We start from the raw sequence: 23,255 nt of genomic DNA on the forward strand, positions 1-23,255 counted from the left end.
GCGCGCCCTGTTCCCCTACCCCGAGCCCTCCTTCACCTCCAGCGCCGGCGGACCGAACAACCGCCCCGCCATTGACGCCGACGAGCTCGAATCCGAGCACCAAACACTCGAACGTCGACCAGGGTAGGTGTTCCTCGATCCCTACTCTCCCACGCGCCTCCCCGTTGCAGCCCCGGTAAGACCTGCCTAGCAGAGCACCACCGGGCGAGCTGCGGCGGCGGAGAAGGCCGGCGAAGGACCCGGTTGTAAATTCTTTTTTTCGTTCAAGGGTGTTTCTGCAAGTATTCCAATGTATACCAGTGAACTTCTAAAATGCGAAACAAATCACAAAAAAATCGGAAAAATGTAAACTCAACTGCTCTGGAATCCTTGTAACAAAATATATAAATTTTGTAACAGTCACATCTGCAGAAACTCAACCGAACTTAATCTGGGAAAAAGAATAAGAAAACCACCTTATGCATGTTCATGAAGATCTACTAAGCAAATGACCTTGATTTTTGGATATGTCATCACTAATGGAATGATAAGATCACAGTAAAAATATGACACCCAACCAAAACAGTTATCATGTTGGAACAGTCAAGATTCTCTAAGCTGTTGATAGCGTTCTCGATTTAATACTGGAAAATATGCACATGAACTTGCTCTGGAATTTTTACTGCATACATGTATAACTGAAATATTGTTACTCCATAAATTTCAGATTTATTAGAGTTCATTTACTATATACCATGTTTTATGCTTGTTTAATCAACTTAATTCTTCATATATAGTTCTTATGCTCATACAAATCTATATTTATTTCTGAAGTCTCTTTTTATCTCTGTGTTCCTGTCTAAAAATTTTTAGCTGCAGTTACTGAGTTTTGCTTTGGTGAATAATCATGCTTAGCATCTTAGGGCTAGATTTACTATTTTTGTTCTAAGTAAACTACAACGTAACTGGTCTTTATTTTTGGACATGATCTTGTTTAGAGTATTTTCTATCTGTAATAAAAAGTTCATATGCATTACTAATTAAATGCACCTTGAGGAATTTATGCTAATTCATGTTAAGTTAAATGCATAACTAATCTATATGGTGGTTATAAATCTTGATAATTTTTCTGGAGTATGTTTAGCTCATGAATAGGCTCTGGTAAAAATTTGAGAACCATATCCCTAGCAAAACTTTCTGTAGAATTAATCTTAGTTAATGGCTTGTTGTTTTTATTCTTTTTGTCACCCATGTTGTATAAGTGTATAAAATCTGGAAAAATTTCAGTACTGAGTATATACTATGAAGTTGCTCTCGTAAAATTTGTAGCACTATAACCCATATTAAACGTTCTGTACAAAAAGGTGAAGCAACTAGAGTCATCCACTTGCATGAATAGTTATAGTTTGCTTTATGGTTAAATACTGAAATTTATACCATGAATGCTTAAGTTGGATCTGTGTTACTTTAGTTTCTCATCAATAGCTCATTAGTAGTTTTGTTGTTATGAAATAATGAAAGCATGCTATGTGTTGAATTTGAAAACGAAAACGAAAACCCCCACTCATTCATGAAGAAACATAATTGTGGTTACTACTCTATAAACGATTGCCCATGAAATGAAATATGAAATCATCACTAAATTAACTTTGTTGAACTACAACTTTATCGTGAAGGAAAGAAATCGTTATCCATGAATAACTCATAATCTGGCATTGCATATAGAAGCGGTCAATCTCGCGGACGGTGACTACGAATTGGTGCCCGCGGACTCTCGTGTGGATCAGGAGGTCAATTTGAATTGTGTTAACTTGTCTCAAGACCTGGGCCAAGCCCCAGCGGCTTTTCTGCCTGACAGTGCCCAAGAAGGCAAGCCCCGAAGCATAATCCCACTATTTTTCCGAATTATCATTCCGCTATCTATTTATTAATGTATTGTAATATTTTGTTTTCTACATTTAAGTTTTCTAGGCGTTGATCGAAAATCCTAGATGCATGATCCCTAGAAACCTATGTTTGTTACCGGATCTTTTATCGACTAGTTGCCATGCTAAATAGGTACGGTAGAAGTCGAGTGGTTTCCTGCCTCTCGCGAGCAAATAGGAATTGTACTAACTTTAATTCCTGTTGAAATGTAAGGACAACGGGCGGGGTTGTGTAGTTGTGATACCCCGCTGGTGTAGTCAAAAATGGCTAAGGTCGCGGTGTGTGGCTCATTTCGTTAGGCGTTTGAAAGTACTAGCCACATACCGAGAAATATGGTGATCGGTAAGCTTAAGTACCTGATTGGACCGGCGAGTGGAACGATCTCGCACCCTCCTGGTAGAAATAGGGTTTATATTTTTGTCGCGATGTACGGGTACAGAGTGGTCGGACTCTGTAGTCGGGGAGGGTGTTCCGGATCCACGGACTGGAAAGAAAGGGGAAAAGTAGCGTGGGTGGGAGCGAAGTCGATCCCCATGCGTGTGGTCTAGGTTCCCCTGGCCAGGTTGAAATCCGATTCAGAATCGTCCGCCTCTCACGGCATGAGATTGCTTAATGTTTTCGGTCACACAGAGTAACAAGTGGAACATGATGATGATAATACTGTTGTATGATTAAATGGTTGCTCTACCATGTTTGTGTAGAGTTAGATGCAAACTTAGAATGGTTAATCCCACTGGAATATGGCTAAGTAAAACATGAAAGTAAGGATCAACATTTAGCGGCATTTTTTGGCAAAACAAACCTCACCAACCAAAAAAAAAGCCTTGCATGTCTAGTTATCGGACTATGTTATATCCGGTGACGGGTCAGTCTTGCTGAGTATTAGTATACTCAGCCTTGCTTGTGGCACTGTTTTTCAGGTACTAACTTTGAGGATCTATTTGCAAGTCTTACTTGGCCGTGTACCTTGCCTCCGGGTTGGTCTATTGAGTGGGATGGTCCTTCAGCCGGTGCTGACCACCCTCCCGCTGAGTGACGCTTTCGTACGGGCTTTATCGATGCGTCACGTATTTCGCTAGTTATCTTTTACTGCTTCCGCTGAACAATGAAACTGGAATAATTTGAGTAGATGGAACTCTGTAGTACTTACTATTCTGAACATGGTTTGTAATAAATTTCCTTTCCGCTGCAATCACTCTGAGATGTATGAAGTTGTCTGTGTTGTAATCTTTGGGCTCACCTTCGTGTGAGTGTTGTCTGCTGATCCTGGAATAGTGTGGCTTTTATCGAGGCTTCACTCGAGGAACTACCGGTGAGTGCCAATTTGGGTCAGAGTTGCTTAGCAACCAAGATCAGTGCACCCGGGCCCAGTTAGTTTGGGTGGTTCCGCCACAATCACTGTAGCAATTTAGTGTCTAATCACGTCCTGATTAGGCTCATTAGATTCGTCTCGTGATTTACAATCCATCTGTGTAATGCGATTTGTTTTTCGACTACATTTAGTACACCATGCAAGCGATTTACAAAAATTTTATATTTTGCGTTTTGGGATCTAAACAGGGACTAAAATAGAGCTTCGTTTTTTTGCCTTGCACAGACAAGCATGATAACTATTTCCAGTTGCTAGTGCAACTAACAGATGCAGAAAGTTTAGAAAATATCAGATTAACTAAAATCTGAACAGAGACAACCTTCAGATGATTATAGTCCCACTCCCACTGAAACTTGAAGTTCTAGCATCAGGACGGCCGTAACGCTATCCCGGGGCTCGGCTCGCTTCCTCCAGCCTGCTGATGAACACATCCGTCAATGCCGTCTACGAAGTGTTGGCGCCAAACTATGCGCTTGATCGCGCGGTGAGCGACGGCACAATTGCAGCACCGATGCTCAGACCGGTCGGGGTAACCAGTCCGACCGGTTCGCCGGTGCAGAACGGCGAGATCCGACGAACGCTCGCCCGGGAGGAACCCCGTCAGGGCAAGCGCGCGTAGGGTTGTTCTAGGATCGGCAGGCCACCTAGTACGCCTTAAGACGTCGCGGAGACGAAGGAAGAACAGCAGAAAAGGGTTGGAAGGAGCTAGGGTTCAGAGATAAAAGTTGAAACAATAAACATAAAGAAAAGTAATGTATTGATGTGTTTTGATCGATTGGATTTTCTAATCGGCCGTGACCCTTTATATTTATAGGGTGGGTGGACTTATCCCGCAACAAATCCTGTTTACAGATCTAAATCTATGAAAAATCCTAGTTGTACTCGGACTCTACCTGGACCGGTCAGGCCGGTCGGTCCCAGCCGGACAGGCCACAGTGCCTCGACCGGTCAGACCGCTCGGTCAGACCGGTTGGTGCCAATTTTGGCTGTCAACATATGCCCCCCTATTTTTTTGGTAAAGCTTGCTTGCCAAAAAACATTCTTCTGAGCCAAAATTGTCTAAGGGCGATGATTAACACTACATCGGCCATTTTTTGTGCTAAGGGCGATATACAATTATCGGCCATATCTTGCTTAAGTTGATGTTGAAGCAACTTGTTTCGGCCGCCATACCTTCTTCATGATTGTTGATGTCTTTGGCTCGACCTCTATTTGTTGCTCCATTGTCTCCTTTTTGCGCATACGCTGTAACTTTCTCTTCTGGATATGAGACAAGCCTGAAGGACACCACTTCGGCTGTAAATATTTTGAGTCTCGCTTTGAGCCTTTCTCATCCGCTTTGCTGCAATCAATATCATGTTTGATCAGATCATTGCTAGAAACAACCGGTCTTTGTGGTAAAGCATAATTTGGATACATAGGATGATATTGAATATAATATGATTGCATATAAATCCTACTATAATCCATAGGCAAATAAGAGTATGGAAACCAGCCATACCACGGAGTAACCGGTTCATTGGATGGCGTATCAACTTGTCTTGGATGAGAATCCGATTGCTCCTGATGTTTCGTTGAGGACTTCATATATTTGACTTTACTTGATCGCCTCTACTGAGCAGTTCCCTCCTTCTCATATTTGGCCAAGAGGTCCTTGAAACTCGGCCTTGCTTTTGGAGGAATTCCCAGACTTACTGGGCGTACCGGTCAGACCGGTTCTAGAACCGGTCAGACCGCCTTTTGAACCGGTCAGACCGGTCGACTCGCTATCGGCCCCTTTTTCCTTGTCCTGCCCCCCGAGCGTTGAAGCCTCTGTTGCAACTCGAGGAGTCTTGCTCTGCAGCACCTTTTTCTCATGCCTTTCCTCACCAACCACCACATTTTTCCCTTTACACAATTCGGCTTGATGTGGCCGAATCAATACTTTTGGATTTGGCAACTCAAGTGTATGAACGGAAAAAGGATTTTGATCAATTTGCATCGCAGGAACAACCAATCGTCCTTCATTTATAGCCGATTGTATTTGTCTACGAAGAACATTGCAATCATTAGTGGCATGAGAAAAAGTATTGTGTAACTTACAATATGCACGCCGCTTCAATTTCTCCGTTGATGGAATAGTGTGAGAGAACTTAATCTTCCCAAGCTTTGCCAATTCATCAAAAATTCTATCACACTTTGTCACATCAAAAGTGAATTTAATCTCATCTTGCCGATTTTTAGAAATCGGATTTAAAGAAGTACAAGTGCTGGGCTTATCACTAGATGACCATACAAATTCAGCAGCATATACTTCATTACCCTCATCGTCTGAAGATTCTCCTTGTAGCATATGCATACTAAGATGATCGGGTTAAAATTTTGCATTTTTACTTCGGCTTTCTTGAGGCAAAGTCCTTTGCAACACTTGATTAACGGTTAGAAACTCATATCCTTCTAATTTTTCTTTAATATGAGATCTCAAACCATTAAGAGCTAATTCGGCAAGATCCTTTTCAGAAATAACCAAACTATAACATCGGTTTTTTGTATCTCTAAATCTTCTAACAAATTCATCATGTTTTTGCTTAACCGATGTTAAATGACATAGCCTCAATTCATTATCACCATTGAAAAAATACTCATGAAATTTACGCTCTAATTGAGACCATGTTTGGATAGAATTAGGAGCTAATGCTGAAAACCATGAAAAAGCAGTGCCAGCTAAAGACAAAGGAAACATTCTAATTTTCAAATGATCAAGACTCCCATAAATTCTCATTTGTGCATTAAACTGACTAGCATGCTCCCATGTAGTCCTACTATCATCCCCAGTGAATTTAATAAATTCAGGCACCTTGAAATTCTGAGGATATGGTATGGAATCAAAACTCTCAGGATATGGTTTTTGACAAACAAGAGTTTTATCCTTAAGTTCTATGTCGAAAGACTCAGACTCTTTAAACATAACAGCCAAATCTTTCTTATGTTTCTCAAGTATTTGATTAAAATAAGAATCATTTGGCCTCTGAACATTGGCGCTAGAACTATTCGGCATTTGTGGTGAATGATTCGGCTGTGTATATGGTATTTGCTGCGAATAACCATGGTTTGGCATTGCACCATATGAATAGCCCGAACTTTGGGGAGGTATAGTATACGTATTATAAGTCATAGTGGTGTATGGAGGAACACCATAATCAGTAAACCCATTCGTTCGGCTAAAATCAGCCTGAACAAGAGGCATACTAGCAATAGGTTCAGGAGACGACTGATACGCCACCAGAGCACCAGGACCGGTCTGACCGGTTGGAACTGGTCTACTGAGACCGGTCTGATCTGTTTGTGCAACCGGTCTGACCGTTCCATTCGCATTGTATTGCTCTGGAGGTTTCCGACCATCATAAAAATTCATCGGCATGCCGTACTGTGGTGCAGGTATCGCCGATGATTCAGGAGGCATAGAGTAATTTTGAAAAGTACCAGCAACACTAGACATAGGAGCACTACTATCATTGGCCAAGGGTTGCTTTCCTAAAGACTTATCAATCATATTTTGAACAGTAGCAAGTATCTTTTCTTGACCATCGACCATTAATTGAGTAAATTGCTCCAAAATATCAGGCGATGCTGAAGTACTTACATTATTATTTGCTTTGGCTTGTTCTTCTTCATCCGAAAGAATGACCACCTCCTTATACTTTAAGACTTCACCCTTCCGGTTCCTGGAGAAGTGAGACAAGAACCACTGACGCTTCTCTTCGATTTCTTTCTCTTTGCGCCGTGTGTTCTCCTCTTCGCACTCCTTGAAGGCTTCATAAGCTTGACAATTTTCAGCCGACAGTTGATCAGGAGTCGGCCTAACGATGTTGCTGGCATCAACATCACTACTTGACAGCTTCACCATGGTAGTATGTGGAGTAGATTAGATCGGTTTAAATAACCAAGATCTTTCTTCCCCAGTAGAGTCGCCAAAATATGTTGGCGCCAAACTAGGGCCAACACACCAATGCGCTTGATCGCGCGGTGAGCGACGGCACAATTGCAGCGCCGATGCTCAGACCGGTCAGACCGGTCGGGGTATAACCGGTCAGACCGGTTCGCCGGTGCAGAACGGCGAGATCCGACGAACGCTCGCCCAGGAGGGACCCGTCAGGGCAAGCGCGCGTAGGATTGTTCTAGGATCGGCAGACCACCTAGAACATCTTAAGATGTCGCGGAGACGAAGGAAGAACAACAGAAAAGGATTGGAAGGAGCTAGGGTTCGGAGATAAAAATAGAAACAATAAACATAAAGAAAAGTAATGTATTGATGTGTTTTGATCGATTGGATTTTCTAATCGGCCGTGACCCTTTATATTTATAGGGTGGGGTGGACTTATCCCGCAAGAAATCTTGTTTACAGATCTAAATCTATGAAAAACCCTAATTGTACTCGGATTCTACCTGGACCGGTCAGACCGGTCGGACCTACCGATCAGACCGGTCAGTCCCTGCCGGACAGGCCACAGTGCCTCGATCGGTCAGACCATTCGGTCAGACCGGTTGGTGCCAATTTTAGCTGTCAACACGAAGTCAAGGTTGCTTTTAGCAGATCAACAGTCTGCAAAAGATTGATCCAAACAATCATTGATAAAACTTCCAGGTGGATACATATAGTTAATTAGGGTGGGAATAGCACATGAATATATACTTGTGGACTTTTACCTCTAGTTTACTGATTGCAACGTCCATCTCCAAAACCTTTTCCTTGTCCACCTTACACCGATGCTTCATCACCAGTATCGCTGAAGCCTGATAGATGAGTAAATCATCATCGACGACATAGGTGGCATCTCTGCTGAACTGCGGATCACATAAGTCACATCCTTTTACGATGTTATCTTCGGAACACCGGGAACATGGAAGTCGACCTAAGTTGAACCATTCTGGGATGGTTCGCTCCAAAGTGGTGTTCAGAACATTGAGATCAACTGCACTGCTGTACAAATTGTCCAAGCTGCTTCCGAGATGGGAGGTTCCACCCAGGTTCTTGAACAGAGAGCCCACGGGGTAAGTCAAGAAGCTGAGGATCAGGTCCACGAAATCATGTTTGCATTCAGCATACATGACCCTCTTTCTGTGCCTGTCATAGAAGATCTTGATGTTGAAATGTGGTGAAGAATCAGGATCTCTGTCGCACTGATGCTGAATCTTGGGATCAACATTGATTTGGTTATTAGTGACATGAGGAGCCGGCGGGTCTGATTCCTTGGACAGGAAGGCCTTGGTGAATACTGTTTTGGAAGAAATAGAGGCCTTCAGCATAGATGCCACCTAGCATATATATTGTCCACAAGTTAAAAACTTAAAGAGTTGCAGTAGAATCTTATGTACTTATTTCACAACAATACTCAGCTGCGCACGTTACCTCTGCCAAGCCGACGCACACTTCGACCTCCTCAAATTCATGACCGATCCTATCAGAAGTGACCTTCTGAAGCATCGACAGCGTGCTGACTGTTGACGCAGGCTTGATCACCAAGTCATCACCGATCACAAATCGTTGTTTCTCCTTAACGAACATCTGATAATTTGCTCTTATAGCGATGTTATACACACGCACAACTCTGGCCATGACCTTCCAACACGTGCAGTCTGAGCCGTGCCCTTGTTCACTTGGCAGGCTCGTGACTATCACACGGAAGCAGTCGCACGGCATCGAATGGTGCAGCTGACACCTAGGATTCATTTTTGGTTTTTGTTGATGACGACGACGACGATAATGAATTAGACCGGTATAAGTACAACAAGTGCGTAATGGCACCATGTGACAGTAAACTGTAGTATCAACAGAGACAAGATGGGGATACTTACGGCAATTCCTGGACGTGAGGCCTGAGAAGCATGCCGTGGCACGCATCACCCTTCAACAGGTTGCTGCCCCTTAGTTGTCTCACACTCTCGCGGAGGCTGGAGAGGCAGCCGGGCGACGACGAGCCGGCGCAGAACTGCACGGCCGAGACTGGAAGCGTCAGGAAGCTGAGCAGCACGTCGACGAAGTCGGAGCCCGCGTCGGCGAAAAGGACGCGGTCCCTCGTGCTGTCCACGGCGAGCTTGATCTTGATGCCGGCCATAGCTCGCTCGCTCAGCACGTTCTGCTTCCGGACCCTGTGGCTGCTGCTGCAGTCCAAGAGACGATGGTGCGCATCTCGGTAACTTTATATGCATCGTCTGCGATAGGTCGCCGAATTCAAGTCATGGAGAAAATGACGCATCGGGAATCAGGAGTGCTAGTGAAGAAGCGACGCATTGGGAATCTGAAAAGTTTAGGGCCCCTTTGGATCACGGGGCAATTGAAGGAATAGGAAAAGATTCCTGTGCTGACGTCAGCATGCCTTTGGAAGGCAGAGGAAAAACATAGGAACCATTCTAGAGGAACGAACATTGTCTCACTGTAGCCGCAGGAAACGTAGCATTCGGTTGGAGCTCATGGAAGAAAACTGTAGCCACAGCAACGACGGAGGGATTCCAGAGGAATCGAACTTGCTTTCCTTTCCTGCGTCTTTCCATTCCTACGGTTTTCCTCTCCTTCACATGTGTGCCAAAGGGGTCTGGTACCAGAATACGAAGAGACCCAAAGATTTTGGGAATCTGCAAATTTACCGTTGCGTGGCCCTTGAGTGGTTTGCGGGCTTGCGACCGCCTACCAAAAGCCCACCCATCGGTCACGGGCTGCCACATTATAATCGAGCCCATGAACAGACCGACCGGCCCACCTAAACGAGCCGGGCCGCGGCCTTTCGCGTCGCGCGTGCCCCGCGACCCATTTCGTTCGTCGGGGCCTCTCCCCCCGTCGCTGCTCTCTGCCCTCCACCACCACCATTCTAACCTCCGGACTTCACCTCTCCTTCCCCGTCGGGACATGGAATCGAAGGCCTCCCCGGTAAGCCCCCGATGACCAAATCCACCTCGTCGGCTCTTATCCTTGAGCATATAACCCGATTCCGCCCAGCCCTCGCGAGTCTCAGTGCCTAGGCCAATCGCCTTGTTTTATTTGGGAAGTGATTAATCGCAATTTTGTTGGGGCCGGGGAATTCTGGGCGCCTGTGAGGCTGTGTCCCCCTAAGAATTCCGTTCGTCGTATCCGATTGGGTTGATAGGTCGTGATCCTCATGCGACTGCCGTACACTCCCGTCATCCTAATTCGTAGTGGTAGGGTTGTCGATGTCATAATCATCACATAATCGTGGCTTAGACAGGGACAGAGTTAAAGCGGCGAAAGCAGCAGTCATAAGTACGGTCTTTCTCTGTCATTTTTTATCAATTGCTTAGGATTCGGCGGTCCCGAAATTTCCCTTTCAGCTTAGTCAACTATAGACTTCTCTACAGTTTTGTGTTTGGGTTTAGTGATTCTTTGTTTATCCACTAGCCGAATTGCAACCATTTCCAGCTTGATATTCTTATCTGCTTCTCACGATACATTTGTTAACTCTGCCTCCAACCTTTTTGCTTGTTGGTGCAGATGGATCCATTCGAAATGCAGGATAACTCGAAGAAATCCAATAAGCCCAAATGTATTAGCCCCTGTTTCCTTTTTCTTTCGTTTGTCTTGCGAATGCATGCTTTGTTATCCTAAGATTTTTCAGGGTCTAACATTATTTGTATAAATTGGTGAGTGCGATATAATGTGTACATTAAAATTCTGACCTTCCTATGCGCAGATTCTAAGTTTACACAGCAGGAGCTTCCAGCATGCAAACCACTGCTAACTCCAGCAATTGTAATTAGCTAACCCACTGATCAATATTCTATTATTGTCGAATAAATGTTTGCTATACTGTCTATTGGATTTATGAGCCTCTTTCATGAGCGCAGGTCATTTCTGCCTTCTTACTGGTTGGCATCCTATTTGTCCCAATTGGTCTTGCATCACTTTCTGCATCACAAGAGGTACTTCAAAAAACATTTTTAATACATTTTGTGTTTGTTGGTTTTATATATTGTGCAGTTTTTTAGTCTGCGACTTGACTGCAATGCAGATTGTGGAGCTGATAGATAGATATGATACAAATTGTGGGCCCATCACTGACAAGGTTGGGTACATTCAGGACTCTAAGACTAATAAATCATGCACAAGAACTCTAACTGTGAGTATGACAGCTAAAGTTAGGTTTATTTGAGTTCGTAGGTGTGAAGGATTACCCTTATTTATCTATTGCTCGTTCTGTTAAGACGCAATCTTTCATCTTTTACCCACCAGAATTTGTACTGAACTAAATGGTTGATGTATGCCAATAGGTGCCTAAGCATATGAAGAGCCCAATTCAAATATATTACCAGATTGGTGACTTCTATCAGAACCATCGCCGGTATATTCTTCAACCAAATTTTCTATCCAATATCTTCATTGCTTCCAGTTGTTTTATATCAAGTGCATCAAGTCATTAACAGGCACACTGAACCATGACACTGTTGAATTAAATACCATATGTCCTTTTATATCTACTGCATTAGCAGGAACATTGAACTGTTATGAATTGACTTTGATGATGCTATCTACTTAGAAATTATGCTGACATTCAGACACCATTTTCTTATTCATTTTTTCTAAGGTATGTGAAAAGTCGTAGTGATAAACAATTGCTGTATAAGGATGCTGCACACTTGACAAAAGATTGTGATCCTGAAGGTTATAGTGCTGATGGTGCTCCAATCGTTCCATGTGGCCTCGTTGCTTGGAGTTTGTTCAATGACACATATACAATTTCAGTCAACAAGAAAGCGATTGAAGTGAATAAAAAAGATATAGCTTGGCAGAGTGACAAGAACAAAAAATTTGGCAATGATGTTTATCCCAGGAACTTTCAGAATGGAAATCTTATAGGTGGTGCCAAGCTAAATGCGAGCATACCTGTACATTTCTCTCTATCTTCAACATCTAATATTTTTACTACTTCTACATCTATTTTCTTCTAGATATCAATCTAATTTAATTATTTTCTTTCCATTTTCTATTTCAATTTTTTAGTTAAGCGAGCAAGAAGATCTCATTGTTTGGATGAGAACTGCTGCCCTTCCGACTTTCAGAAAGCTTTATGGCAGAATTGAAACGGATATTATGGCAAACGATCAACTAACTGTTGTTATACAGAACAACTATAACACATATAGTTTTGGAGGGTCTAAAGCATTGGTCCTTTCAACTACATCTTGGATTGGAGGCAAAAATAAATTCATTGGTGTTGCATATCTGATTGTAGGTGGCTTGTGCCTTTTTCTTGCACTGGTTTTCGTAGTTCTCTACATGTTTAAGCCAAGGTATAATATATTTGTTTATCTCAGACTAATGTATTTTCCCTGATTATGAGATGCAAATACTAGGAGCCAAATAGTTGTTTTCCTCGTATTATGACTGTAGCATTGAGAAAATTACATCATTCCTTTCAGGACTCTTGGAGACCCCTCATTCTTGTCATGGAATAGAGATACTCTGGACTATCTAAACTAATACGCCGGAATCTGTTCTTTATATAAATAGAAGAGCACTTCAATGGGTAAGTATGTTGCACTCAAATGAGCTTGCTATTGACTCTGTAAGAGAGGGAGAATAGGAGAGAATAATGGCTTGTATTTCTCCAAACCCTAGAAGTGTGGGATACATCGTTCCTATACATGGGCCTCTATACATGGGCTCAATATGCACCAACACCCCCCCGCAGTCTGAACTACCGGCGCAGCGGTGTTCAAGACTGGACAACAAGAAAGCTAACATCCCCCCGCAGTCTAAACTACCGACGCAGCGGTGTTCAAGACTGGACAAGAAGAAAGTACAAAGGGCAAATACCCCACTGCAGCCACAACTAGCCACCTGTTACGTTGAGGCTGGAGCGAAACTCCGAGAAAGTCGAGGAGGGTAGTCCCTTGGTGAAGATGTCAGCAAACTGAGAGGTGGTCGGGACATGGAGTACCCGAACATCGCCGATTGCGACCCTGTCGCGCACGAAGTGCAAGTCAATCTCCACGTGCTTCGTCCGCTGATGCTGGACGGGGTTGGTGGAGAGATACACGGCGCTGACGTTGTCGCAGTAGACGAGCGTGCTCTTGGCGAGCGGACTGTGGAGCTCCGCCAAGAGCTGTCGTAGCCAGGACGTCTCTGCCACGCCGTTAGCGACAGCACAGTACTCCGCCTCGGCACTGGAGTAGGAGACAACCGGCTGCCGCTTGGACGACCAGGAGACCAGGTTGCCGCCCAGGAAGATGGCGTAGCCGGAAGTGGAGCGACGAGTGTCCGGACAACCAACCCAGTCAGCATCGGTGTAGACAACCAGCTCAGCAGAGGACGAGCGGTGAAGCACCAGGCCAAGGTCCACAGTGCCACGGACGTACCAGAGGAGACGCTTCAGCGCAGCAAGGTGTGACTCCCGGGGATAATACATATGGAGATAGACCTGCTGAACCGCGTATGTGAGGTCCGGCCTGGTGAAGGTGAGGTACTGCAAAGCACCGTCCAGACTCCGGTAGGTAGTAGGATCAGCCACCGGATCACCCAGATCAGCAGACAGCTTCGCCTGAATGTCGACAGGAGTGGAGCAGGGCTTGCAATCAGTCATCCCAGTCCGCTCCAGAATATCAAGTGCGTACTGTTGCTGGTGAAGGAGAAGGCCAGACGGGCGGGGCTCAACAGTGACGCCCAAGAAGTGGTGGAGCTGACCCAGATCATTCATAACAAACTCCTGCTGCAGAGAGGAGATGACACTCTGAAGCAATCGCTGACTGGAGGCGGTGAGCACAATGTCATCGACATAGAGCAGCAGATAGGCAGTCTCATCTCCACGGTGGTAGATGAAGAGAGACGTGTCAGACTTGGCCTCGGTGAACCCCAATGTCAGCAAGAACGTGGCAAACCGAGAGTACCGATCCCGAGGAGCCTGCTTCATGTAGGAGAGAATAATGGATGTATTCCTCCAAACCCTAGAAGGGTGGGTATATATAGTTCCTATACATGAGCCTCTATATATGGGCTCACATATACACCAACACTCCCCCGCAGTCTGAACTACCGGCGCAGCGGTGTTCAAGACTGGATAACAAGAAAGCCAACACCCCCCGCAGTCTGAACTATCGGCGCAGCGGTGTTCAAGACTAGACAAGAAGAGAGTACAAATAGAGTACAAAGGGCAAATACCCCCGCAGCCACAACTAGCCTGCGGCTACGTTGAGGCTGGAGCGAAACTCTGAGAAGGTCGAGGAGGGCAATCCCTTGGTGAAGATGTCAGCAAACTGGGAGGTAGTCGGGACATGGAGTACCTGAACATCGCCGATGGCGACTCTATCGCGCACGAAGTGTAGGTCGATCTCCACATGCTTCATCCGCTGATGCTGGACGGGGTTGGTGGAGAGATACACGGCGCTGACGTTGCCGCAGTAGACGAGCGTGCTCTTGGCGAGCGGGCTGTGGAGCTCCGCCAAGAGCAGTCGTAGCCAGGACGCCTCCGCCACGCCGTTAGCGACAGCCCGGTACTCCGCCTCAGCACTGGAGCGGGAGATAACCGGCTGCCGCTTGGACGACCAGGAGAACAGGTTGCCGCCCAGGAAGACGGCGTAGCCGGAAGTGGAGCGACGAGTGTCCGGACAGCCCGCCCAGTCAGCGTCGGTGTAGACCACCAGCTCAGCAGAGGACGAGCGGTGAAGCACCAGGTCGAGGTCCACAGTGCCACGGACGTACCGGAGGAGACGCTTCAGCGCAGCAAGGAGTGACTCCTGGGGATCATGCATATGGAGACAGACCTGCTGAACAGCGTAGGTGAGGTCCGGCCTGGTGAAGGTGAGGTACTGCAAAGCACCAGCCAAACTCCGGTAGGCAGTAGAATCAGCGACTGGATCACCCAGATCAGCAAACAGCTTCGCCTGAGTGTTGACAGGAGTGGAGCAGGGCTTGCAATTAGTCATCCCTGCCCGCTCCAGATTATCGAGTGCGTACTACCGCTGGTGAAGGAGAAGACCAGACGAGCGAGGCTCAACAGTGACACCCAAGAAGTGGTGGAGCTGTCCCAGATCCTTCATAGCAAACTCCTACTACAGAGAGGAGATGACACTCTGAAGCAACTGCTGACTGGAGGCTGTGAGCACAATGTCATCGACATAGAGCAGCAGATATGCAGTCTCGTCCCCACGGTGGTAGATGAAGAGAGACGTTTCAGACTTGGCCTCGGTGAACCCCAATGTCAGCAAAAACGTGGCGAACCGAGAATACCAAACCCGAGGAGCCTTCTTCAAACCATAGACTTGTTGAGTCGGCAGACCATATCCGAATAACTCGAGTCCACAAATCCCGCTGGCTGAGAGCAGTAGACAGTCTCTGACAGAGTGCCGTGAAGAAACGCATTCTTCACGTCCAGCTGGTGCACAGGCCAGGAGCGCGAGAGCACAAGCGAGAGGACCGTGCGCACAGTAGCAGGCTTCACCACTGGGCTGAAGGTCTCATCATTGTCCACACCAGGTCGCTGAGTGAACCCCCGGAGAACCCAGCGAGTCTTGTAGCGTTCCAGTGTGCCATCAGCCCGACGTTTATGCGTCCAGATCCACTTGCCAGTCACCACATTGCAACTAGACGGACGCGGCATGAGGTCCCACGTCTGGTTGGCAAGAAGAGCCGCGTACTCCTCTTCCATCGCGCGACGCCAGTGATGATCCGTCAAGGCGTTGCGGACAGAGGAGGGTACCCGAGAGACCCGCGGCTCTCCCTCGGTGGCAGAGAGAGTCGCGGTCGGAGACGCCATCCGCCGAATCGCCATGGGATGGATATGCCGAGGATCCCGATGGACGACGGGCGAGTGGTACACCGCCGGTTCGGCTCGAGAGGGAGCCGCAGGAGCCTTCGGAGCAGGAGGCGGCGCCGGTGTCGGCACCGAATGACGCCGGTACACCTGCACCGGCTCAGCGTACCGCACAGGTGCAGGGGAAGGCACCGGGGCCGCGCGTGGCGCAGCGGGAGACACCGGGGCAGCGCGTGGTGCAGCAGGAGACACCGGGTCCGCGCGCGGCACGATCGGAGGTCCGGGGGCCACGCGTGGCGCGACTGCGGGCACCGGGGCCGCGCTTGGCGCAGCAGGGATCACCGGGAACGATGCCGATGTACCGGGAAAACCTGCAGTTAAAGGACAGACAGGAAAAGGTGGCTGAACCACCAGGTCAGTTGGAAACAGAGACTCCAGCTCTGGGTCAGGCGAAGGTGTGGAGGAAGTGGAGTAGGGGAAATCCGACTCGTTAAAGACGACGTGTCGGGATATCAGGACGCGGCGAGAGGTGAGGTCAAAGCATCGGTACCCCTTGTGGTCTGGGGAGTAATCAAAGAACATACAACGAGTCGAGCGGGGCGCCAGCTTGTGAGGAGCAGTGGCGGAGGTGTTAGGGTAACACGCATACCCGAAGACCCGAAGGTGGTCGTAGCGAGGAGGGGTACCGAAAAGAGCGTGATGTGGAGTGGGAGCAGGAGAAGCAGTGGACGGAAGACGGTTGATCAAGTAGGTGGCGGTGTGGAGGCACTCAGCCCAGAAGTGCGAGGACAGAGAGGCCTGGATCAGAAGGGTGCGCACGACGTCGTTCGTCGTGCGAATCATCCGCTAAGCCTTGCCGTTCTGAGGAGAGATATACGGACAAGACATACGCAGCTGAACACCCCGAGAGAGGAAGAAAGAACGGGAGGTGGAGTTGTCGAACTCCCGTCCGTTGTCACACTGGACGGCTTTAACGGTGAGGCCGAACTGAGTGGACACCCAGGCAAAGAAGTGGAGGAGGGTGGGGAAGGTCTTAGACTTGGCGTGCAAAGGAAACGTCCAAGAGTAGTGCGAGAAATTATCGACCACCACCAGATAGTACTTATAACCAGAAAGGCTGAGTACATGAGAGGTCCACAGGTCACAGTGAACAAGATCAAAAGCATGCGTCGCATGCGAAGAAGAAAAAGGGAGCCGAACATGACGACCGAGCTGGCACGCATGGCAGAGGGACTCAGCAGGAGCCCTAGTACTAGGAACAACGGCACTACGATTGAGCTGAGCCAGAACGTCGCGGCCAGGGTGACCAAGACGGCGGTGCCAGGTGGTGGAAGATGGCATCGCGGCAAAAGCAACAGACCAAGACTGCCAGGGCGAAGAAGAAGGCGAGAGTGTGGCAGCGGAAGAAGTAAGGCGAAGGGTGTAAAGGGGCCCCGTGCTGTCACACCGGTGTAGCGAACGCCTGGAGGCCGAATCCTTTACAGTGAGGCCAGAAGAATCAAACTCGATGGAACAAGAATTGTCAGCTGTAAACTGACGAATGGAAAGAAAGTTATGAACCATCTGCAGAGCAACAAGGACATTGGAAAGACGAAAGAAGCCAGGAGCAGAACCCACGGCGGTGACAGAAAGACAAGACCCGTCACCAACCATGATAGAAGAAGGACAAGAGGGGTGTGTGGGTCGGACAGAAGAGAGGATACCGGCATGTGGGGTGGTGTGGAAGGAGGCACCCGAGTTGGCGATCCACTCGATGCTGACCGGCGGCGTCCGCCCTATGGCGCTGAAGGACTGCGCCAGTGCGGCCTGGTCCCACCCCCCAGGCCAGGTCGGCTGCTGGCTGGGTGGAGTGGGAGGGGTTCAGGACGGCGCGAACAGATGAGCAGCAGCGGCGAGCATGGCCGCCGGCTGGGGCTGAGGACGAGCCCCTCCCCCCCGACCCTGAATCGGCCACATCGGGATGCGCCCTGGCCATGGGGCGCTGAAGGATGGCCAGGGCGTACCTCCAGGGCCAGGAGCAGGAGTGGGAGCGGGAGCCGGAGTCGGAGTGCCCCGACGGCCTCCACCAGTACCACCAGAGGTAGCACCGCTAGCACCACCACCACGTCCGCCCCGACGACGACACCCGCGGCCTCCTCCACTCCCGGTCTGGCCGGTGAGATGAGCACCAAGGAGGGGGTCGGTCCGGGATAAAGATCCAGAGGGCGGAGCTTGGTGGGTCTTGGCGGCGAGGAGGGCCGCGGCGAGAGCAGCTTCGGCCGTAGCAGCGCCGGCGGCGATCGGCTGCCCACTGAAGGCGGCGGCGGCGAATAGCCCGTCCGCGGGGGGCATCCCGAACGTATGCCACGCGGCGGCGAGGGAGGCAGCGGCCCGCGCGGGGTCCCTGGGCGCGACGGCCTGCGCGGTGGCCTGCGCGCGTGCGCGGCGGTGAGGGAGGCGGCAGCGGCGGTGGCGGCGCCGCTCGTGCCCCCTGCGCCCGCACCCCCTGCAGCAGCAGCGGTCGGCAGCGGGCCGGGAGGAGGTGGTGGTGGCCCGCCTGCGCCGGGCCCCGCGGCTGCAGCTAGCGCGGCGACGTAGGGCAGCGCAGCTAGCCAGCCAGCAGTAGCAGCGGCGGCGGCGGGCGAATCGGGCAGGGAAGGGAGGAGGGAGGGAGGAGAGGGCAGGGGCGGCCGTGCCGTGCCGAGCGCAGGAACGACAGCAGGCCACGGCTGCACCACGCCGGGAGCAGAGCCGCACCAGGCCAGGGCAGGGGCAGGGGCGGGAGGACCCGCGCCCCCGGCGGCCGCACCCAGGGCGGCGGCGCAGCGGGCCGGCGCGGTGGCGGCCTGGAGGCAGCCCGGCGGCCAGGGCTGGGCGGCCGGAGCAGAGCCCCAGTGGCCCGCGCCTGCTGCGCCAGAGGCCCCGCCAGATCTTGCAGCAGGGGAGGGAGGAGGGAGGGAGGAGAGGGCAGGGGCGGGAGGACCCGCGCCCCCGGCGGCAGCGCCCAGGGCGGCGGCGCAGCGGGCCAACACGGCGGCGGCCTGGAGGCAGCCCGGCGGCCAGGGCTGGGCGGTCGGAGCCCCGCCAGATCTTGCAGCAGGGGAGGGAGGAGGGAGGGAGGAGAGGGAAGGGAAGGAGAGGTTCGGCGGCGCTGGCGGCCGGCCGGCCATGGAGGCGGCGGCGGCGGCCATGAGCTAGGCTGATACCATGTAAGAGAGGGAGAATAGGAGAGAATAATGGCTTGTATTCCTCCAAACCCTAGAAGGGTGGGATATATCGTTCCTATACATGGGCCTCTAGATGGGCCTCTATACATGGGCTCAATATACACCAACCGACTCCAGAGCCATAATATGATTTATGATAGAAAATGTACTGTATTATTTTCACATGGCAACACGTTGCCGACTTTTCTTACTTTGATTCTTATTCCACTTCTTTCTTTTATAGTTCCCTGCTTGTATCACGAAAGAAAAGAAAAAATGATCAACAGACCAAATAGCAGTTGCTTCTCAACATATTTTGAAGAAAGTTCAATATATCTTTCTCAACTGTGTAATCTAATCCGTGTTGCAAACCTTGTGTTCAGATCAGTTTGTCAGTAACTTAAAATCATTCTATCAACTAGTTGCCAAGTAAGCTTGAAAAGTCTTTGTGTTCATCTGGGCTATCATTGGCAGGGCAGGGTTATAGGCTCCATGGGCGCGGACATGCTCCTAGTGCACATTTCAGGGCCAATCTCAGTGACCCCTTCTTCCTGTGTAATTATAATTCCGCTGATCAGCAACCTTGTTCTGAAGATGTCGTTATTTAATTAAATGAAAGGAAAAAGGTAGCATAGAGAAAACACAACCCATACGGCCATACCTTTGCAAGGTTCCTGAAGTAAATTGTTGTGTAGTTCCCCGTTGGGAAGAAAACTTCTATTAGATCTCCAAGAACCAACTGGGGCTGGGAGATAGCGCCATCATACCAATCTTAAGGAAAAAGAAGGACAATGTCTATTATACCATTTCTTTGTGATGGAAAAATCGATTGGATCATTAAACGAGTGAAAGATATGAATCTGGAGTTTAGCAATAAGAATGCTTCTATTACCAAGTGTCCCAGAAGCTCCTATCCTTTTGTCAAACCTCCATATGCTGCGGTTTGATACAAAACTAAAACAGGAGTCATGGCTAACATTAATATTCTCCAAAAACGTGGATAGTTTGTACTCTGCAGGCTCCAAAGCATATGTCTGATCTATTACCACGTCCACTGTCTGGCAATATATGTGAACCAAGCTTAATTAGATGATACTTTAGAGTCATTGAAATATGTGCTAAGTAATAGATCATTTGGTGTTTTGCAGTTGTTTATTTGATATAATTCAAATGTTAATTTTGTCAAAGTTTGCTGAGAAATAAAATGAAGGGGCCTTTTGTGCATCATATTCAACAGTGAGCGGGCCAAGTATCTAACTTTATAAAGTGGTAATATTAGGTTCAATACGATTGATACTCACACAAAGAATAGCATGAAAGTTGTCCATATCCTCTGAATCTGAACTATTAAATCTCTTATTTGTAATAGTTGCATCGACAATTTCTGCTCCTGCATCTGTGACGTACTGCTCATGAAACCAAACATGCACATCAGCGGTCCACACTCCACATTTCTTTTATTTGTTTGTTTGACAACTACACTATGTAGCCTTCAATAGAAAGTGATCTTACCTGTAAGGCATAACTTTCTTTGACGAATGTCCACATTCCCTGCAGCGGAAGATGGAGCATGTGTTACTCGAATTTATGAGAAAGTTACCATTTTACTGGTTTTGTAGTTGCATACCTGTGTGTATTCAATCCACGCTACTATAGGCTTGAATCTCGTGCTAAGGTTTGCTGCTGCTTTGCTTAAGCACAAGTAGTTTCTCTTTATCTGCAATGACATGCTACAGAAATGAAACAAATAGTCTGCAGAGTGTGGTTTCATGGCACAGTCATATGACATAAAACCATAGCACCATACTTTAGTGCATATGCATTATAATTCAAATAGAGTTACATTTGGCGGTCTTAACTGCATCATAGACAGCATTTGCCCTGTCTTCAGAATTTGTGAAAGTTCCCAAGTACTTGATCCACTCAGCCCTCTGGAGAGAACCATTGAAGAGACAGTATCTAAGTTTTAGGCATATGAACAACTAGAAAAGTTCCAGCTAGAAAAGTTCCAGAGGAGGTCAGGTTCCTGTTACTGCTCTACCTGCAATGGTGTATCCTCTTCCAAGGGTACATATGCTGCAAAGTTGCAACCTTTATCTTCATCTATATTGCTTATGAATTCTGCACTAAACTTCGAGAGTGTCTGTGCATCAGTCCTATTAACAAGTTGGGTATTTCCACTTGTGTACGATTGGAGGACACACTGAGAAGCAACTTGGTTTGATGTTATTCCCTTCAAACTTTCTAGCACTCCAAGTAGCTGCAGACATGTCAGATCTACTCATGAACTCAATAATAAACACCATAAGCTTAGGACATTTACTTCTGCACTATCTTTGGTTTTCTGTTTTTTTGGCTGCCTCTTGTTTCATTGTGTATGCATGGTGCTTATTAGTAACTGATAACTACAATTTTCATAGCTTTTGGTACAGACTAGATGAGGAATTGAATAGAATACAAATGTTTCTCAGATTTTGTTCTCTTTTTTTTTTCCGGCAGAAGGATCCATTCGGCATTTGGACTATGCTGCAGAGTCTCAGTTTGTATCTCGCATTTGCTCACCTCAAAGAATGACACTGCAGATAAAGGTGGAAACAGTATTACTCCAATCCGGTACAGATTTATGTACAGAAAAAAAGAGAGCAAAAGTACTTGGCAACAAAATGGAGTTGCCCTGGGCTATTTTCAGTTCAAAAAAAAAAAAGTTGTCATGGGCTATCTATTCAGTTCAAGGAAAGAAAGCAGAAGGAAAAAAGAGTGAGGTCTCACTCTCATAACCCTGTTCCTTTTCAAAAAGAAAGATTCTCTTGTACGGATGTATTTATCTCGGTGCTAACTGAATTACTGAACGAAACTGATGAAGTGAATATTTCAGATGAGAAAAGTTCAGAAATGCCATTGTTGCATTTCTTTGGATCATTTACCGTGGCTTGGTATGCATTAGATGTGCGTTCCCAATTTTGCAGTATCTGTGTTCGAGGGGGTGTTTGGACTGGAATTGCTCGATTTTGTACTGATTGCGCGGTAAGCACGTACCTGGAGAAGCCGTGGTGTCGACAGAGAAGTTGGCGAGGGGGATGACGAACGACTTGATCCTACCCGTGCAGTACTTCGTTTTGGCTGCCATCTTGGACGTGTTCTGCACACGCGCAGTTCGCCCAATTTTCACTTGGAAATTAACTGACGAAGAATCTGATGCCGCAACTTGCAAATGCTTTAGCTATGGGCAGCTCCGAGTGACGCATACCTGCATGAGAAGGTAGCTCTTGCCGTCGCCTGAGTTCTTAATGACCTTGAAGCTCCGGCCGTAGTAAATCTGAAACATCCTAGCGTCCTCCACTCTGGACACCGGCCCGGCCACCACCGGCGCCGGCGCGGCCTTGAGCTTTGCCGGCACGGCCGTGGCCGCTAAAGCGACCGTCCACAGCGAGAGCGCCGGCCACAGCGCCGCCCAGAGCAGCACCACCTGCAAGCAGCAGCTACAACTATGGGCTACCGCCATTGCCCGAATGCGTCTCACGAGCTCGTGAATTGTGATGCCCCCTGATAGGACGAATACACGAGAGCCCGTGACCGTGCGGCCGTGGCAGACGCGCGTTGGGAAGCTCTTCTTGTCACGGCGCGGAATCAGTAGGATTCTTGTGAATGCATGAATTGAGGGCAACGCATGTGCAGCGTGTGCTGGCGCATTGCGATGCATGCCTTGGATGGTTGCGTTTTGGTCAGTTGGTTCGTGATCCTTATTTGTAGCATGCCTGTACAGTAGTCGATTGCACTACTGTACAGCATTATAAAAAGCCATTTTGTAGGGTGCCTTATTTTTTCTAGAGGTAGTCTAAAAGATAATCCGCTCCTACAAATGGTGCAGGATTAGTGTAGCATTTCACTCATCTCTGGAAATGATTTCTTAGGGGTGGGTGAAGGCATTACCCGTCCCTAGAAATAGCCACAATTTTTAGAGGCAAGATACCATCACCCGCCTTCTAAAAAGTCATTTTAGGGGTGGTGGCACCATAACTCGCCTCTGAAAATGGTGACCATTTTCATGGACGGGTG

The 23,255-nt window shown here is 48.1% G+C and overlaps 3 protein-coding genes across 7 annotated transcripts; 1 reads left to right on the forward strand and 2 right to left on the reverse strand.

Moving 5' to 3' along the window:
- Positions 1 to 7,479: 7,479 nt before the first annotated feature.
- LOC120692100 lies at positions 7,480 to 8,970 on the reverse strand. The gene is made up of 2 exons (XM_039975329.1): positions 8,667 to 8,970; positions 7,480 to 8,572 (listed from the first exon to the last, which is right to left on the reverse strand). The coding sequence occupies exons 1-2, from the start codon at positions 8,955 to 8,957 to the stop codon at positions 7,916 to 7,918; spliced, it is 948 nt and encodes a 315-aa protein (XP_039831263.1). The 5' UTR covers positions 8,958 to 8,970; the 3' UTR covers positions 7,480 to 7,915.
- A 1,112-nt stretch (positions 8,971 to 10,082) lies between these two features.
- Positions 10,083 to 22,118, forward strand: LOC120692099 (ALA-interacting subunit 1-like). Of its 2 annotated transcripts, none has more exons than XM_039975327.1 (10): positions 10,083 to 10,181; positions 10,761 to 10,812; positions 10,960 to 11,018; positions 11,114 to 11,188; positions 11,278 to 11,385; positions 11,537 to 11,607; positions 11,851 to 12,151; positions 12,267 to 12,556; positions 12,686 to 12,792; positions 21,699 to 22,118. In XM_039975327.1, the coding sequence occupies exons 1-9, from the start codon at positions 10,161 to 10,163 to the stop codon at positions 12,744 to 12,746; spliced, it is 1,038 nt and encodes a 345-aa protein (XP_039831261.1). In that variant the 5' UTR covers positions 10,083 to 10,160; the 3' UTR covers positions 12,747 to 12,792; positions 21,699 to 22,118. The 2 variants fall into 2 exon arrangements, with proteins under 2 accessions (XP_039831261.1, XP_039831262.1); XM_039975328.1 differs by lacking the exon at positions 10,083 to 10,181 and adding an exon at positions 10,213 to 10,398.
- Positions 19,335 to 22,891, reverse strand: LOC120692098. 4 transcript variants are annotated; one of them, XR_005682484.1, is made up of 12 exons: positions 22,447 to 22,891; positions 22,236 to 22,338; positions 21,762 to 21,775; positions 21,241 to 21,459; positions 21,059 to 21,130; positions 20,827 to 20,916; positions 20,712 to 20,750; positions 20,501 to 20,605; positions 20,092 to 20,153; positions 19,861 to 19,970; positions 19,572 to 19,750; positions 19,335 to 19,447 (listed from the first exon to the last, which is right to left on the reverse strand). XR_005682484.1 is itself a non-coding variant. In XM_039975324.1 (11 exons), exons 1-11 carry the CDS (start codon positions 22,699 to 22,701, stop codon positions 19,664 to 19,666), a joined length of 1,260 nt encoding a protein of 419 aa, XP_039831258.1. In that variant the 5' UTR covers positions 22,702 to 22,891; the 3' UTR covers positions 19,382 to 19,663. The 4 variants fall into 4 exon arrangements, 2 of the variants coding, with proteins under 2 accessions (XP_039831258.1, XP_039831259.1); XR_005682483.1 differs by having other exon boundaries at positions 19,861 to 20,257; XM_039975324.1 differs by having other exon boundaries at positions 19,382 to 19,750; positions 20,092 to 20,257.
- Between the last annotated feature and the right edge of the window lie 364 nt (positions 22,892 to 23,255).

This window comes from Panicum virgatum, chromosome 9N (genome assembly GCF_016808335.1).
Source record: "Panicum virgatum strain AP13 chromosome 9N, P.virgatum_v5, whole genome shotgun sequence".
NCBI classification, from domain to species: domain Eukaryota; kingdom Viridiplantae; phylum Streptophyta; class Magnoliopsida; order Poales; family Poaceae; genus Panicum; species Panicum virgatum.

Bases quoted from the DNA above. Each gene is read 5' to 3' on its own strand.
- LOC120692100 (XM_039975329.1), bottom strand. From the start codon at position 8,957: ATGCCGTGCGACTGCTTCCGTGTGATAGTCACGAGCCTGCCAAGTGAA. The intron at 8,573-8,666 runs GTAACGTGCGCA...TATATATGCTAG, and splicing joins TGTGCGTCGGCTTGGCAGAG to GTGGCATCTATGCTGAAGGC.
- LOC120692099 (XM_039975327.1), top strand. From the start codon at position 10,161: ATGGAATCGAAGGCCTCCCCG. The intron at 10,813-10,959 runs GTATTAGCCCCT...TCCTATGCGCAG, and splicing joins GAAATCCAATAAGCCCAAAT to ATTCTAAGTTTACACAGCAG. The intron at 11,019-11,113 runs GTAATTAGCTAA...TCATGAGCGCAG, and splicing joins CACTGCTAACTCCAGCAATT to GTCATTTCTGCCTTCTTACT.
- LOC120692098 (XM_039975324.1), bottom strand. From the start codon at position 22,701: ATGGCGGTAGCCCATAGTTGTAGCTGCTGCTTGCAGGTGGTGCTGCTC. The intron at 21,131-21,240 runs GTAGAGCAGTAA...GGTTCTCTCCAG, and splicing joins AAGAGGATACACCATTGCAG to AGGGCTGAGTGGATCAAGTA. The intron at 19,751-19,860 runs GTATGGCCGTAT...ATAATTACACAG, and splicing joins ACTTCAGGAACCTTGCAAAG to GAAGAAGGGGTCACTGAGAT.